The sequence below is a fragment of the Falco naumanni genome, chromosome 6 (assembly GCF_017639655.2).
Source record: "Falco naumanni isolate bFalNau1 chromosome 6, bFalNau1.pat, whole genome shotgun sequence".
Lineage (NCBI taxonomy): Eukaryota > Metazoa > Chordata > Aves > Falconiformes > Falconidae > Falco > Falco naumanni.
The window spans coordinates 79465828-79484204 of NC_054059.1; the positions used below are offsets into that span (position 1 = coordinate 79465828).

Below are 18377 nucleotides of genomic sequence, written 5' to 3' on the forward strand. Positions count from 1 at the left end.
AGTAAAGGAGATGAGAGCATCACTGAAGAGGCAAAACCTGGTCTTTTTTTTGGTGGTGTTTTTTTTTTTTTTAAATTCTAAATGCTGCAAGATGGAAATAGTGTTTCCATGGCAGATATGCCAAAGATATTGAGATTTCTTTGTGTGGCAGCAAAGCAGAGATATTTTTACTAATGTCTTTCTTCTGCTGAATTTCTAAGTATCTCCTTCAGAAAAGCATGTTTTCTGATCACCAAGAGGCATCAAAAGTACTGGAAGTTGAGGATGTGAGCAGCATCTTGGCTGTGTGCAGTCAGAGCACAATAAGCATCGATTTGGAGGCTGGGAGCCATCATTTTATGTTGTCCAGTGCTATTTTAGGCATTTGGATGAAGGCAAAAGCATTTGGCAGAGACGAGGGCAGGAAAAGGGTGTACTGGAGCTGAGGGCAGGGGCCCCAGAGTATGCAACACATAAGGGACAGATGACTTTGGGAGCATGGGAACATACTATCATTTATATTGCACTGGGGAGATCCCATGGTCAGCTGGGATACATCAGGCCTTTATACCCATTGGATTGTCTGCCATCCAAAATACCCTTTTCTAAAGGACATCCAGTCCTCCCCGTATAGTTGCATGTAGCCATGAGCAGCTGAATGAGACTTGTGTCAAGAGCCAAAAGAATGATCTCCAAAGGCGCTTGACTCTGCAACTCTGTGTAAACCTTTCCAAAACTCCCTCCTCTCACATCAAGGCATCCAGGCTGTGGGGCTGAAACGAAAATCCCTCTAGTTGGCTGATGTTGCTCTTCCTCTGTAGATTGATACAAATGCTTATTTTCCTGACCCAAAAATAAAAGAGGACAATCACTAGCCAGGAAATTACTAGCCTTGATAGGCTGATGGCCACTGACATGTTCCAATTTTTTCCCCTCATGCCCCTCTCAAGTCATATTTGGCTAAACACGTATTTCTGAGGCACCTGGATCCCTCCTGTTGCACCCTACAGCAAGAAATACAATTTTCTTCAATCTCAATACCGAGCTACTTTGTGGTTATGCACATGGGAGCTGCCTTTGAAGTCCTGCCCAGTGCTGGAGTGAACAGTTTTGCCTGATTGATAAATCCAGCCCTATTTTTTCCTATGTACTTTTCATTTCTTCCCATCAAGTTCTTCAGGCATGTTGTTTTCTATGCTTCTCTATTATTTATATAGAAATAATGGAGCAGAAATATCAGTAGTAAAAGTCATTTGGGGGTCCCATGACATCCAGAGGATTGTCTCTTGCTGCTGCCAAAATGAATGGTGGGATAGTAAAAATGAGTGAAAATAAGACATGAAATTACCTGAAATGCCCAGATCACACACTGCTAAATTAACAGTCATTATCTCAGCAGGTCTCAACTTCTTTTTTCGCTTCGAGGACATAAAAATAACATACCCATTTCCCAGAGTTGAAAGAATCCCTATAATAATGAAAAAAAGAAAAACAATCAAATTAGAATTCTCCTCAAAACCAGTAATATCCCATCTTCCTTGTGAAATTCACTGATATTTTCAGCTTGAACCTGTGGTCCCAAGGCTAGACATTTTACTCTGAAACATGATCATCTCATTCTCATTATGCAGCTCATAGAGACATCTACTGCAGACATCTCCCTCCCACCACAAATGCTGTTTTCCCCTCTGCAGAAGGACATTGCCATCACCACCTGATCCTGCACCACTATTGACTGAATGCACATAATAGAAATCCCATCATTCCTCCCTTCTGATCGGCCCCGTATTTCTCACAAATGTTTATACAGCCACCAGAATGAAAATCATCTGTCCGCAATCACAAGGACCCCAAGCCTCTGACCAACCCTAGTTTTACTAAATATGATAATTAGAGGTTGAGGGATTCATTTTTAATATAAGGTAAATTAAGATGTGAATATCACATCCTAAATTTTATGATAAAAATTATTTCTCTTGTAAGATGGAAAAATGATAAAATATAGCTAATTTTGACTTCCAGCTGGAATTCAGCATGTGAGACAGGATCCCGTTTTTCTGGGTATTTTTTCGCATTTTTTTAGGCCATATCACCACTCAAGGACATGCAGGGGCTAACACTGCAAGCGGTCAATCAGCCACGGAGCTAATCACACTGGTACCAAAACTGGCAGGGTTTCCAATTCCCGCAAAGAACACTGTTTCTTCACTAGCTCACGTTTGAAAGAGTCTGAGTGTTTTGCAGTGGAAGCACAGGACAGCACCCAACACCCCTTGCAGGAAGCAAGAGTCACCCGCAAGGGTGAACACCCCGAAGGGTCTGTGGCCCATGGAGGCCTCACACAGGAGTAGAGGAGACAAGAAGAAGGGAGATGCAGAAGAAAAGAGTGAAAAGCAAAGAGTGGAGTACCCCAGCGTCCTGCACCACCATTGCCTCACCAAAGGGACCTGCAATGGCAATGAGGGAGAAGATGTTGGAGTGAAGTTCAGCATGAGAAAGGGGAAGGAAAGGTGTTTTCATTACTTATTTTATGTCTGTCATCTTTGTTTCTCACTACCCGAATCAGCAATTATATTATTAATTAAATTTATCTCCACCGCTTTTTCTCTTCATATTTCTTCCCTACCCCACTGCGGGGGCTGTAAGCAACTGGCTGCCCTGGGTGCTTGGCTATCAGCTGAGGCCAGTCCTCCACGCTACTAAAAAAAGTCGTAAATAACCCAACTTTCCTTTGTCCATGAGGCAGCAAAGTCACTCTCTGTGATGCCTTCCCACACGTGGCTTTGATGGTGCAAACTCAGCCGTATTCCATGCCTCAAAAGGACCCCAGCAGCCACCCAGCAAGGCCACCCTCTCCAAATATTGTACCTTAGAGTCTGACATAATTTTCATCAGTCTTCTGGGAGGCCAGATCTCAGGAATTAAATGGGTCTTTAATTATTTACTATGGCCCATCAATGTGATTATCCCCTTTTAAGGTTGCCATGTCATCACAAAACCAAGAACCCAACTTGAGAACATCCAGGCAGAGAGAAAAATGGTTCGTATATGCTAAAACCAATACTCAAGAAATATGAATAACTGTGGAACCAAAAGTTTACCATACTGAGGAGAAAAATACTTTGATTTTGAATTTTTCGGTAATAAATGCTACATGTCTAATTGGAAACATTTCTTGTTTTCATACTGACAGTATTGCTTTCTATATTATTTAAAAAAACAAACAGGACAGAAGCTGTCTTATCATCGAATCTTCAGTTTTCTCAGCAAATTTGATTTATCCCTGGTGAATGAAATTTAAAGAACACCCTATTCTTATAGCTCTGAAAATTTAATCTGAGTTATAAGTAGATATAGCTATTCATATTAATTCTTTTCTTCCTTGCAGCTAAATGAATGAATCTATGTAGCTGAGCGTTTTTCATATGTCTTGATCCTTTTCTCTCTTAACACCATTTTTCATCTAGTGATATTTAGGACATCTAGAGTGCCAGCATCCAGTTTGAAATACCTTTTGAAAGTGCCTGACATTTTCCTGAACCTTTTTCAGCTGTCTGGTAGTCCAGAGAGATGTCTTCATCAGACAAGGCTCTGAAGCGACTGCTCATTATCAACAGCAACGTTTCACAGAGCCCCAGCCCACTGACCTCCTAATCCTACCGCTGGAAGGGGTCCAGTGGTAATTTAAATTGCTTTTTATCTATACATGTATCTGACAATTGCTCATCTGAATTCTTTTTTAACTCCTTGCTGATAGGAACTTTATAATCTCCTTAGATGAGCCATCTAATGCCTCATTTTTCTCACTATTAAAAAGATTTCCCTAACAGCTATCTGAAGTCCTCACTGGTGCAGGCTCCCAGTTGTGGTAGGTGCTGGCAGGCGGTGTCTCTGGGCAGAGCCTTCTGTTGGAAACGGGGAAAAAAGACTCTTCAGCTATAAAATAAAGCCTCTTTTCCAGGAGCAAACAGTTTAGGGCACAACTTTCCATGGCACCGTAACATTATTACATACATACAAAGAAAGAGCCAAGGATGTGATAACTAAAAAAGTGATACCCACAGAGAAAGAGCCAGGCTCAGGTACACAACCTGCAGCGAAAGTTGAAAGTACATAGAAGAAGCAATCTGAACAAATAAGGCTCCTTTTCTCCAATCTGACAGCAGCGTTAAACCATCAGATAAAAAAAGAAAAAAAATAGTTCAGGATTTTGTTTTCAATTAAGCTGTTTCATAACATGCTGAGGAAGTGTGCAGCAACAGTTTGCAAATCAATAGTTACTTGCCACAGGCTTTCAAAGGAGCTGCCAGCCAGCAGGTCTCCGCTCAGTAGTTCATCACCCTATCTGGCCATATAGTAAATCAATCAAGTCAATGATGAAAAAGCTAGCAGGGGAAGTGGCAAAGTAAAAAGAATTGGATTCTTACAATCGTGTGTACTGTTTGATTTTTTTTCCCAGACAATTAAAAAAATACATATGGAAATTAATTACTTAGAACAAAAGATCGCACAATCACAGAGAATTTATCACAGATTGGTCAAGATCCCTGCTTTTTTCTAAGACAAAAATATGTATTTTTATATTTTCAAACTGCAATACTTAGTTGCACAGCCAGCCTGACCCTAAATGCTCTGCCAAGTTTCCTAGTAGGATCCCAGCCGCTTGCTAACTGGGCAACTTCTTCCCCTTTTTGAAATAAATTTTAAATTCACTTGCACCTTACATGCCTCAAGCACAAAAGGATGCCTGACAGCAGTCCTGCCTTCCCAGCTTTCTGCAGCCAGTCCCTCCCTCTGCTATCAGGATGTCCACACAGGGCATCCTCAAGAGGGGCCACCACCTCTTGGAAGGGATCTGCAAAGGAATAAGGGATACAGTTGAGTGGCAGAAGGTGACAATGCACAGATTTGATCTGAACTACAGGTTATAATAAAAAAACCAAAGACATACCCTCACTGGGTATGGAGGCTGAATGCTCCAGCTTGGTTTTCCGTCTTCTGCAGATTACTTGGTGTACAAAGCAAATCTGCAATACCGCAGAGTTACCCTAAGACACAACTATGCCCAAGAGCTATTTGAGCACATAGGTTTTGCTTACTGTTTTGGATACCTGGGAGCTGTGATTAATTATGAAGCTGCCAATTAAAGCAAATTTTTAGCCTTAGCAAATCTGTTGTGTGAAATTTGATGTCAGTGAATAGTTTCAGAGAGCTAGGTTTCCTTCTCCACCACCTTAAAATTCACTATTTACCACCAAAAAGCTCTGCATGGCAGTGCTTTGTGTCCCAACAGAAATGTAGATGATTTGAACTGTCAGCAATCAGCTTAGTGGAAAAGGATATTTAGGATAATTATTGTTTGCAGAAAGTAAAAATAAGTCTGTCAGAATTTCCCTGGGAACAAAGATGGATTTCTTTCTAAGTTCTCATGTTTTTGCAAGCCCAAGGTATTATTCAAGTGTTGCTATCCACCTATACATGAATGGGTAACAAAGTACGGATCTGCACATCAACAGGAGCTAACGGTGGCATCCCCAAGGTGCTAAGCTAAACTGGTCTTGAAAGGTACAACTCAAATGAGAAGCATTAACCCAAGCAAAGCCTTTTTTCTCTTTTTTTTTTTTTTTTTTTTTTTTTTTTTTGGTAAGAAAAATGTGTTTAAAGACTACTTTACCCCATCTGTTCACAAGCACAGAAGAAGACTTGACATTCTTCCTTCCACCAGTTTTGTTCAATTCCCTCTCTCAGCGGCTGAGCTCTAAGCTGTAATTCTGCTTTGCTGGTAAAAGCCACAATACTCTCCTTCTTCACGCAAACTCCTATAAAAGTTGGGGGTTCTTTACTTCTCTTGGCCACTGGCAAATTAATATCCCTTACCGTATTACACAGAGTATCTAAAACACTGCTGGGCTGGGCTAGAAAATACAAAACCAGTTCCCCTTGCTGAAATGGCTGAGGGCACAAGTGACCAGCAGATAAGCAAAGGCTGCTTCAAATCATTGCAACGATTGCAATTAAGAATATCCATGCAGGTTGCCAGCAAGTCCAAGGCAGAGACAAAACCAGCATTTACACTTTTTTGTAAATGTATGAAAATGTATTAAATGTATACATGTATGAAAAGCATACTTGGAAATACTAATGAAAGCTGCTACTAGAGCGTGTCATGACTATAAGGGTAAAGTAACTCAAGTAAAATGCAATGCAAAACACATGAAAAAAGTAACTTAAACCCAGAACAAAATGCAAAATGTAGCATATGATGTCTGGAGCTACACAGGTATGCAGCAGAGCTATGGCTTGAACTTCCCTGGCTTGGGTCACTGGGTGCCGTGAGTCTAGCACAGGCCAAAACACTGAGAAGGTGGGAATCTTGCTGGTAAGTCCAATATCAAAATTATTATCAGCCCTTTTTAAACTATAATTTCCGTCTCCTCAGACGCTAATGTAAATCTGTGCCTTCATTGTTATCTTTTGAATTTTCACTGGAAATTTATGATTTCTGTTCCTTGCCTTTATTTGATTATATCTTTGTTTTTCAAGGTATTTCACGCCTGGCAGGGTGTGGATAAATGTACACTAAATGCAGCCGATATAACAAGGCAACACAGTGTACATGGGAAGGATTTGTTTCAGCTACTCAGACATATTTCCTTGGATTAAAGCTAAATTTGCTTAACCAAGTGAAAAAAGACTCGAAGGGGGGTTGTTTTGGACAGCTCAGTGAAGACATCTGTCTGCATAGCAGCAGAAAAAATGCATATATGTGAAAAGCCAGGATACATACAAACCAGTGGGTGAATACCGAGAACACTACAGAGATACCGCTCCACCTGCTGACTCGGCTGCTCTGAACTCCTTTTTCAATAAAGACATAAGCAGAAGAATGAGGAATGTGTTATTCAAGCTCCAAGTGAGACCTCCATTATAGAAAACATTACTTAGATCCATTGGAAAGGTAGTAAAGAGGGAGTGGGAAGGAGTGATGTAAAACAGTGAATGAGAAACATGAAGGTAGGACTGAAAGAGCTTTGTATTTTGCACAGAACAGATAAAACAAGAGAATGATTCAAAACCAAAATAAATGTCAAGGAATACACTGTACACCTTGTATTCAGCTTGGTGGTCAGCCGCCTGACACCTGGAGCCCAGTTTGGTGTAACACACTTACTAAGAAAACTGTCTAGCTGTGAGAAACTTTATGAACTAAAGCTATAAGATATAAGGAAACCTAAACCCTAGTAAGAAGTGGAAGTGTCGAGGCAAGTATTGACATAAAAAGATATAAACCTGCCCACCTCCATAAAGAAGAGAAGGTAAATCATCAAGAAGAACCAGTTTATCCCTAGAAGCAACGGAGAACAGTATTTCCCAGCTGAATGACAACTCCTTGGCATATGAGTACTTAAAGCAGAAGTTGGTCCCAGTTATCATCCATGTGCACTAACCAATAAATAACTGCATTGGTTCTGCTTGCAAAGTCACTTTGCACATGGTAAAAAGACTCCAAAACAAAAAGGAGGGAAGTGTGTTAGGAAGAAAATATTGTTCCGTATCATACGTGACAGAGGACAGCTGATGCCAGGAGCTGAGCAAGATTCAAATGAGCGTGTCTGAGGGTGTCCTCTTTGCTGCGTAGGCACATGAGAGAGGCTTTGAAAACAGGCCATAAACACCACATAGCATAAGGGCAAAAGCCAGTTCTGGTCAAGAATAATTAAAATGCAGTCTAGTAACCTATCTGGTCAAGAATAATTAAAATGCAGTCTACTAACCCATCTGTAGAAAAAAAAATTGAGTATTTCTACACTTTTTGCTGGAAGGTCTACTGCTAGTCACTTTTGGCAACCTGGAGCAGCATCGTCTCTTGACATCAACTGCTGACAATGTTGACACCGCATTTCTAACACATTCTCTCCTCTCCCTCCTAGATTTTTATTTCTACTGTGAAGAGATATGTAATTACACATCTAACACCCAGCAGCTTCTGCCTTGTTTGTGAGTGCCTGCAAGGCTGCAGTGACACACTCACATTTCAAAGGACAAATTACAGAATCATTACCAATTACTGTCAAATAAAACCCAGCCACGATATCAGCTTCTCTAGAAAGCTTTGATGCAAACGGGTCTTCCTTCTGGAGATAGTGTGGGAGGTATTCTTCCTGGGAGGAAGTGTTGTGATCTGATGCCATCCCATTCATGTCCAGTTTTGCGTCTGGAAAACAAAAGAACAAAGTTTGCAACAGATCACATCTGCCACCAGCAAACGGAAAGATACTTTTGTTCATACGCAAGGTACACCTTCCTTTCTTCATTTCTGCTCTGCTACCTCCCAGGGCATTTCAGGATCCAATTCAAAATTGCATAAAGCATCCTGCCATGATTTATTTCATTACTTGGTTTATCCAAAAATGTCATTATTCATATGGCACTCATCACAGTAATCCATCTGAGCAGTGTCTAGGTACCAGTGTGTTGTGGCGTTCAGCCAGGGTTTCTGAAGTTTCTTCCCTGAATAGGAGCTTCATATTTCCAGCTGGGTGTAAGAATGATCTGAGACTGAGAATACAGAAAAACCAAGCAGGGTAATTCTTTGTGTCTGAATAGCTTCATTGCTCAATGTGTTTAATGCATACTGAACTTGGTGTCTTTATCTGTGTGCACTGTTCTTGTAATCCCAAGAAACTGAGAATTATCAGTAAGACAGTCTCAGCAATTTCTTCATATCCTGAGGGGCACTACGCCTACAGAGGGTAGCTCTGCAAATTTTACAGTTAAGTGAAAACTTACATCCATAAATTCTCTTTATTTAGGTAGTGGGTTCTAATGTAAATAACCTTACATGGCTATGCTAATAAACAGTAATTGGTTATTAAAGTTACGAAGAAGCAACAGGAGTATCAAATAATAGATTCATCCAGGCAAGGTTCTTGAGCTTTCTCTCCATTTCCTTTTCTGTGGGAATGAGCTATTGAGGTCAAGAGTGCTAAGATCAATAAAGTGAACCCTGATATGGCAAAACTAGAATCTTACAGACATCCATGAAGGTTACCCCTCCAGGATAACTGAAGAAATAAAATGAGGAAATCTAGCATAAGACAAAAACATTTCTGCAATGTTTGAAACCACCCAGCCAAGAGCTGTTCAGTCTCCCCAGTTCTTCTTGCCAGTGCTTGGTGGGGCAGAAGTGGCATGCAAGAACTTGGCATTTAACTCCCAGGCTTCCGTACTTTTTGCTGTGGGACCTGGAACAACTTGTGACACTCTAAATTTTGCCCCTCAAAAGTCCAAACTTGCATGGAGATTAAGTGAGGAGGAGCAAATTTCATTATTTTACCCATTTGCTCTCTCTTCTCCATCTTGAAGGCAGACAGCCTTCTCAATAACAGCCCTGTATGTCCAAAAATGTGGCAGGTGACATCTACCTATACCTAAAGCACCCACAAACCTCTCCCTGCTGTCCCTCTAGCTCTGAAAAAAAAGACCTTATTTAAGGGAGTCAGATCATAAAGGCACACTGCCACTCTCGACATCGGACCCTCCAAAAAGTGTCCTAAGCACATGGCTCTAAGTAGCACTGTATCTTTGAAGTTCAACAGCTTCATTGCTTTTCTTTTTTTTCCGTGATAAAGGGAAAAATAAGCAAAGACTGATTAATTTAAAAAAAACCAAAAAAACAAAAAACGACCCCACCTCCCCACACCCAAACCTTAGGTGACTTCATGAGCACTTTTCTTCTTCCACAGCCATGGAGAGTAAGCACTCCAAATTGATCACTGCTCCAGACATCAAAGCAGCCATTTAGGTTTGGGTTAGGTACCATGGTATGGCAGCCTAGACACAGTCTAAAGAGACCATCCTGTACAGGAGGGTGGACTAAGACATGAGTCTGTGAAACAAAATCATCAAGACTGGTTATCCTCTCCATCCAACCATAGCCACAAGTCTTGATCCAGACTCCACCTGGCCTTTAAGAGGATCCTGATGCTTCTCTGTCACCCAGCTTGCATGGTCCCACAACCCTTGTATTGCTGCAGTGTTTGAACTATGTGGGTGGTTGAAGTGATGCAAATGGAAAAGCACATCTGGGAACTGTCAGCACAGTTTGGATTTGATGTGACTATCAAAATATTTAAGGGCATGTTCTTTTCCTGAGCCACACAAAAGTCTCCCACTCAGGTCAGTATTAAGTGGCTCACCAGGACAATATTGTCCAACTTACAAGCACGCAAATAAAAAAGTAGCTTTAAAGAGGAAATTTCAACTTCTGTATAGGTTAAGCCCAGCCAGAAGCCCAGTCACTGAAATTTTTAATCTGCCTTGGAAGCAAAGGTGCAAGTTTTCCAATGAAATCACAGCCACGAGGCAGGAAGAAGCCCTCTCTGATCAAACTGGACTGCTACAATATGGAAGATTTTGCTGTTCTGCTCAATTACCTGATTGCAAATGTCCTACCTGCTGAAAAAGAAGCACCTTACTTTGGCTTCAAGCTGAAAGAGCACATTATTTCCTGAAAATTTTCAGAAAAAAAAAAAAAAAAGATTAATGTCTAACTTCCAAAAAGGCACACAAACTTTCCTTATAATTTTCCATCATGTCTGGCAACTTAAGAATAAGTTTCAGATATAAAAACATAAAAAATAGCTTTGCTTGATTTAAAACAAAATGTTACAGCGACATATAATACAGGATTTCAATACTATATTGTGGCTTTAAAAGACGTTCATCATCCTGATTTGGCAGGAATTAATTGTGCCCCCCAAATGAATCTCACTCTTAAAGTGTAAAAAACAAAAATGAATGTAATTAATAAGACAGAAAAATTGTTTGTCTCACAATTCCAATTCAAGAAAAGCCACAATCCTGATGAGCATCTAGTGCCTAAATGTTGGATAAAAAAATAGAGAGAGGGATAACTTTCACACTATTAGGCAAAGCCTAGCAAATGTAGGGAATGTGCGTTTTCCCAGATGAATTATTTCAGGAACCAAGATTTGAACTAACTGTTGGTTTTGTTTATATATGTGTTTTTTAAGATACCACAGCATTACATGCCTGATAAAAGCCATAAAGGTTCTGATCCACAGCCCCTAAAAAAACTGAGTCAGGGGCAGTAACTCTAAAATGTTATTTTAATATAAACTTCAGTGATTCATATTTGTACGAGGCTTCATTGCTTGCAAGTTCCTGCGACCTCTTAAAACATATTGGGAAGCTACAAACAGGGTATACTTGAACCCAGATTCAAATTAAGCCTTCTTCCATGTGGCTCAGTTAAATATTGGCAGATACTGGCAAAAACTGAAGTCTTTAATCTAAATTAGTAAGAAAACAATCATTATTATTCTGTTGACCTGCCAAAAATGAATGCATTCAGTTTATGTAGAACAGCCAAACTGGTATGAAGTGAGGAAAGTATTTTTGTAACTTTGCAGACAAATGAAGGAATTATTAATACTAACTATTTTCAAAGAAAAAAAAAATCTGAAAAAAACTAAAAGCATGTTGTAGCTCACAGGCAAAAGTTACTTTTGAATTTACTAAGGGCTAAATGGTAGAGTGAAACAGAAGATGTCCGTGGACCCAGCACCACCTCAGAAGGAATTAGTGGAGCTCATTTTAAAAGAATTAACACAGCTAAAGTGATGATATTATCAGTTGTGTTATTAAGAAAACAACTTTCTGCCCTTTCATGATATGTAAAAAACAATAAAACTATAAATAGTTTTATCTGAATCAGTAAAAGACAAAAGCTTAATGGATACATTAGTGCCTTTCTTTTAAAAGAAAAAAAAGGGGCAAGATCTTTTTTTGTTAATTTGTCCAATGTCATCTATTTCTTAGAGTCTTCAGAACAAAGTTAGTCAGTTCTCAGTGTCTGCTGGATCTCAATTCATAGTGTAGTTTTTATTCTAAACTTCTCCTGTGTATTTTGTGGACCCCATCTCACAAGCATGGGCTGTGGAGGCACAGGTAAAGGCCCCCAGTGGGCTTTGCCTTGCGCTCCTACACCCATTCTGGCTGCTACGCTGATAACACAGACCACGAGTCCAGCACACCTGGGGACAAACACTGCTTCACCCTTTACATCGCTGCTTCCCAGTACTCATTTTCCTCAGTGCTCAGTTTGATGATGAATGCCAAAACTTATTTCTATGACATACATCCCTAGCCAAGTATTTCCCAGGAGTCCAGCTAGCTGTTGTATTTAGGAATGTAATTAACAGTGACCAGAAAACTTATTTCAAAACAACCACAGAGCACTATTCTTTCTTTCTTTTTTTTTCTTTTTTTCTTTTTTTGTTTAACCTCCTAACGTTGTAGAAGAGATTTCCTTAAGAAAGAAGGTCTTGATTTAGTCTTAGTTTAGGGCTAAAGTCTAAAGACTATGGACTAGGAGTCTGTCTTTTATCCTTGGCAGACTTGCTTAATCACCAGGCTGCTTGTTATTCTCGGGTAGATTCTCACACCTGTTGAAGGGGAACCATCCCTCTGAAGTCACTAAGATTAAAGTTTAAACTAATATTTCCTACATTTCAGCTGGGTACTGTGCTTCTTCATCAGACTGCTGCTTTTGTGCTAATAACGACAGAAATCAGTAAAATTGCAATGTCTTGTATTTCTCCTATGACAGAGAATCAGAGAGCTTTTGGAACATCAGCTTTCTGTATGTTGATGCTAAGAAAATATTTTATGCCTGCCTATCACAAAAGATCCGTCCAAGCAACATAACGTGACATCACATAGCAACACTGGAAAGGCATGGACAAGAGAAAAGCTGCACTCAGATGTACGTGGCCCTGATCTCAGGCTGAACACCCTGCTGAGAGGTGAAACCCAAATTTTCAGGTAAAGCCCTGATTAGGTGCTTCTATTTCCTTTCAGCTTTAAAAGTATGCAGTACGACTTATTACTGAGTTTTGAAACAATGTAATAATTACCAAAAAAAATGAGACAAAAGTAAAGTTAGAAGTAGTTATGTGAGTGTCTACAGCGACTTTTACATTAGTAAGCAGTACAGACCTACAGCAGTGGATCTGTAGAGCAAAACAGTTGCTGCTGAGGACCTTCACTTTCCCAAGGCTGCACATTTTTTAGTGCTAGCACTCAAGAAAAAAAGAAAAAGAAGAAAAAGGCAAATATGTGAAAATAACCACAAAGTGAATGATAAGACAAGCCATTTTTTAATTGAGTCCTTGATTCTGATTAATAAGCATAGATTCAAACCCAAGCTCTCAAAAAGTGTTTTGCAACATGAGTGCTTTATCTAGTGTGGTAGGCACACTTGGACAAGCACTGGGAAATAAACCAGTTATCAAGGACTGGTTTTGTCTTACTCGCAACACAAAAGGATTCCACTCTGCAGTAGGTCTCCAATGACCAAAGCGTGGGAACAGAGCGCGCTACACCACTGCCCACCATTTAGCTCATCTACAGACCGTCTTCCCAGCACATCCCATGCTGAAAGGCCCCCAGTGCCTGCGAAAACAGATTTAAAACCATAACAAAAGACACAAATCTACTGCTTCCTATTAGAAATGGACTTGTGCTCATTCCTGTGCTGCAGACATTCATATTTAATTAATACAAACAATTCTGCTTTTAAATAATATATTCTTTAAAATGCTCCTATTCCACTATAACCAACCTCAGGAGATCCAAATCCTGGCTCAGACACTGCAAAATGGCAATATCAAGCCTCAAAACTTCTGAGCCTAAAAACAAAAGCAATTTGAGGATTTTTGCCTTGGCTTAATCCGTGCAGTTTTGCCAGCCCTACATCAGTTTTGCTCCCCACTATCTCCTCGTCTCCCAGTAGGGTGTTTCACCATGTCCTTTGTGGCTTGGACAGGCTTTTCTCACCCTGAGGAAGGCAAGGACATGCCATCCCCACTTCTTTCAAGAAAGAAGCAGACTGCAGAATAGCAGCAACCTTCCTGATCTTTTCCTCCTATAGGGAGGCACTGAAGGAGTGGGGAGAAAAAACTTGGTTGCTCCTGCAAGGCACTGACCACCTGATGTTTTTTCTAAGGCTTGGACAAATCTAGGGAATTTTCACCTGGGGCTGCCAAAAGGAGGACATTTTGCAGGAGGTGAGTGACAGCAACCAGAACAGACCTGACCGTTACCTGTCATTTATTGGGCACTGACTTTTGGTTTCAGGGTTTTGTAGACCTCGCAGTGGCTGGCACGCTGCAGGCACAGCACGAGACTTTCCATGCCCCCAGCAAACTCTAGCCTGTGAGCTTAAGGTCACATCTGCCTCTAGAACATCACCTGGAGAATTCAGGAGCTTCACAGTAATTGCTGTCTCAGCAGCTGCAAAATGCTGGCACAATCTGTCCCAGCTGTGGTTTTGTCCATTTATATTTTATCAAACACCATGGCTTTGCCACTGTCCGTCTTTTCCATCCTAGTCCAGCTGTTTTCCCATCTTCAGAAGGAGATTCTTACAGTCCCCTACTCTTCTCCAGGAAGGTCTGGAGGACCAGGCACAGAGCAACCTTCCGGGTCCTGCAGAGGCTTATGCTTCTTCTACTTGATGGGCAATTTTCAGCAAATTGTTAAACCTCTTCCCCCAGAAGGAAAACAGAGTGAATTTGTATCTACAGCAGAGGTGGGCCAATGGACTAATGTGTGGTGGTGTAATGGCTCTCAAGTCTGTGATATGAGAAAGAATAATGTGTTCTGCTGGTTTGGAAAAATATTATAAACCACAGGCTGTCCTAAGAGATGTGAAGGCATGCAATGCTTTTATGAAGTAAGAATGAAATTATCAGCTCCAGTCACAACAGACTTTGATTTTGCAGGTGATCTCATACTCGGAGACCTGCCTGAAGCTGTTTTTTTCCCCAGGATAGCATCTTTGGAAGACAAGTGATTTATTTACAATAAGGAGATCAAAACTGAAATTTCAGATTCATCTCAGCAGCCTGTTATGTTTTCAATTTTTGATGTGAAAAATCACAATCGTTATGTTGTCAAAGTGCTGTATTTATGCAGTTAGCCCTCAGTATCCAAAGGGCATGTAACAACCTCCACAAGCCTGAAGTCATCTGAATTTTACAATTTATTTGTGGGTTTGTTTTCCTATAGCTCAACAAAACAACAAATAATGCTCTCTGTGGTGTAATGCCTGCTAATATCCCTGACAGAAGCCAGATAAATGTGTGCGTCCAGGAGCAGAATCTGAAGGTGCTGGCGCATGCAAATCATGGAAAATTTCCTTCTTCTGAAAACAGCAGTATATTTGAGCAAGATGGGGAGAGAAGCAGCCTTTACAACAGTCACCTGTGATTAGGAAGATAAATCTTTTAACTGTTCACTCTGGCTGCTAATAAACCCCCCTGCACGTGGTTTCCAAGAGGGCAGAACCACGATGTTCAGTGATGATTTTGGAAGATTGGGTGGTATTTTGAGGAGAACCAGCTGAGTGGTGACTGGGGCTTTGCACCCTGCAGAAGGCAGGTGCTGAGAAAAGAAATCGTGGCATACAATTGTTATAACCCTTATGACTGAAAAACAGGCTGGTGAGGACATGAAGCAAACACTTATTTTATTTCATAGCAGGATAAATGCTAATTATGTTGGTACAGACAACTGTCCAGTCTATCCTTAACAATTGCCTCCCTAGGCAATTTTTTTCCTGAGATTAATTAAAATTCTGAAGGAAAGAAACTTGAGACCACTCACTTCTTAAACAACTCGCATCGTTAGATCAGAGACTCATTTCCCCCAAAATCCTTAATATCTGATATAGGTAGATCCTTTTGGAGAGAAATAATATTAGGGATTAATTTCAGTATTTTAGGAGTGTAATTAGTGTAGATTCAATAATCTGTTGAATTCAGCCTTTATAAAAGACTTGTTAATGCAAAATGGATTATGAGCAGGATTGTGCACAGGGAAGACAATTCAAATGCCTTGAACAGGTAACACACATATGGAGAAGTCCACTTATGTGTCAACTAGTGTCATTGCTTTGGCAAGAATTGGGCATCAGCAGTGCTTTTTAGGGTCTCAAAAAAACTTGAAAGTCACCATGGTATTATAGCACAAAATATAAATGAATTGCAAGAGATGTAGGAGAAGAAAGGCAAGAGGAAAACAGTAAGTGAAATTCAGAAGAACCTGAATTCAAACTCAAGCATTATTTATGGACAGAAGCACTGAGAGAAACTCCATTTGGGAACAAAAATTAAAATGAAGAGCCATGTACGTATTTGATAGACAATAATACAGATTTCCTTCTGTTTGGGTTTTCATTCATAAAATCAACCTAACTGCAAAGCATCATACACACCAACATCACAAAAACACACCATGCAGCACCTTGCACCTGAGCCAGTTCCCACAGCAGAGGGCATTTCCAGCACCCTCACCAAGGGGCATGGGAAGGCAGCACCCAAAATGCATTCACAGCTTGCCCAAGACAAACACATTGTACCAGGGACCTTGTTTAGATTAAAAAAATTCATCTCCAGATTCGAGCCCTCATGGAATAGTTCCTCAACTTCAAGAGCCGAAAAGATCTGTGTTCCCTTCGTATCCCCAGGGAGCCCTCTGGCACATCAGCATTTCCTTGCATCCATGTCTGAGTTCCCCCTGCTTATGCATTTCAGGGCACACACCACTGCTCTTGGCTGGGGCAGACAGGACGATGTTTTCTTGCACTGGTTTTCCTGGGGGTCCTGGTGGCGAACATACCTTCAGCTGTGTGAACCTGCTACAGTGGAGTAATGCTGACTTAAACATGCTGGGTATCTGGCTCTGCCCTTCTCCTAATCTTGCAGAGGGAATTTGGGTGTCTCTATAAACCTGAGCCAAAACCAACCAAAAGAAAATAAAGCAAACATTTCACAGGGTCTGAAGAGGCCGCAAAGGTTTTATTGACTACTTCTGTGGTACCTACAGTGCACCAGCGACAAACCAGGTTTCACACTCCTGCTTTCCTGAGGTTGACTTGTCAAAAAAAGTGTGTGCCGCTCAAACACGGGAGCTACACAATCAGCAGAGACTGCCTAGAAGAAAAGGAAAAGTGGACACAGTCAAGGCATGGTTTAGAGAGGACAAAAATGGGGCTAAGTTACCTGGCAAGTACAATTTTAACCAAGAAAACGGTACCCCAACAGTAGCACCGCAGGAGAGCAATCATCAAGAAAAAGCTATACAGACAAGACCAGCTGAAGAAGAACAGAAAGGCAATGCCACCTCACGAGATACAGGACCTGCAATATTGGTTTAGGCTCCTGGAAGACTTTTAGGTGGAGGTTTCCTGTTGCAGAGAAATTCTATTCCTCCACTTTGACATCACTAGCTGCTTGTCCGTTAAACAAGCATCCTGGAGACACACAAAAGCCTGATCCTGTCCCAAGGAGAAACAAGTGGCTTCCTGGCAGACCAGCATAGAAAATCTCATCTGATCCTTTCTCATGTAAAACAATAAGGCCTGAGTAAATACGTGCATAACTATTTTCTAGCTCATAAACTTAATTAGAGCGGCTTAGTGATTTAGCGAGTCATAGGCTGGGAATGTAACTTGGAAATGCTGACTCCCTTTCCCTCCCTCTCTCTGCTGGATCTCTCTTCTCCTATTACAGGCTGAGTCCGATATTAAAATTGTCCTTTTTGTTGCCTGTTTACTACTGAAGCAGTAGTTCCTCACTGCAAACTTCGGTGCAGACAGGCACAAGGTGCCTGCATCCAGCTCAGCAGCTCAACACCCTCCGGCTGCATGCAAACACTAGGATTTGCCGATGCCCGACTCTCAGACGAGTACTTCAGTGCTAATTTGCAATTAAATGCAGTTTAGAGTTCTGCTAAATACAAAAAGCTGTTTTTTCTTTGGTGTAAAGTGCTGTCACAACACTGTGCTGACTTACAACTCCAGGCAATTGCCTTCTCTTTACGAACAAGCAAAGCTGTGAGGAAGGGACATGGACACAGTTTCTGCAAATACTTTCTCTCTTGTTTTAAGGGAGTCTTTAGGGAGACTGGTTTAAATATCATACTTTGCAATTAACCAAGAATCAGTATCAAATCAGTATTAATCAGATAGTATCAAATCAAATCAATATTTGCAGCTCCTTATATTGCCTGAAGACAAAAATTATTCTCTTTTCCAAATTCATTCTGTAATAAAGGTAATGCCAGATTTGTACAGACCTCCAAAAAGACTAAAGGAAACACCAGTCCAAAACCCACAAGATTTATCAAAATGCTATTACACTGCTCAGGCACGTTACATCATTAAATTATCTCTGGTTATATCACACATGCCTAGAGACTCTAATGCCATCAAGTGGGGTGGAGGAGAGAAAGAAATAAAAGACACTGTGCAAACACTAAATACCAAAACTTTCAGAATATTTTCATGACTTTCTCAGATACATTTCGGA

At 40.7% G+C, this 18377-nt stretch overlaps 1 protein-coding gene across 1 annotated transcript in view; it reads right to left on the reverse strand.

Moving 5' to 3' along the window:
• OPN5 (opsin 5) overlaps window positions 1-18377 on the reverse strand; it is a 38422-nt gene that overhangs the window by 19369 nt on the left and 676 nt on the right. The window contains exons 2-4 of the mRNA XM_040599458.1: window positions 16892-17000; window positions 8042-8194; window positions 1328-1447 (exon numbers count right to left, since the gene is read on the reverse strand). Coding sequence (XP_040455392.1) covers window positions 1328-1447; window positions 8042-8194; window positions 16892-17000 — 382 coding nt within the window. The remainder of the gene's footprint in view (window positions 1-1327; window positions 1448-8041; window positions 8195-16891; window positions 17001-18377) is intronic.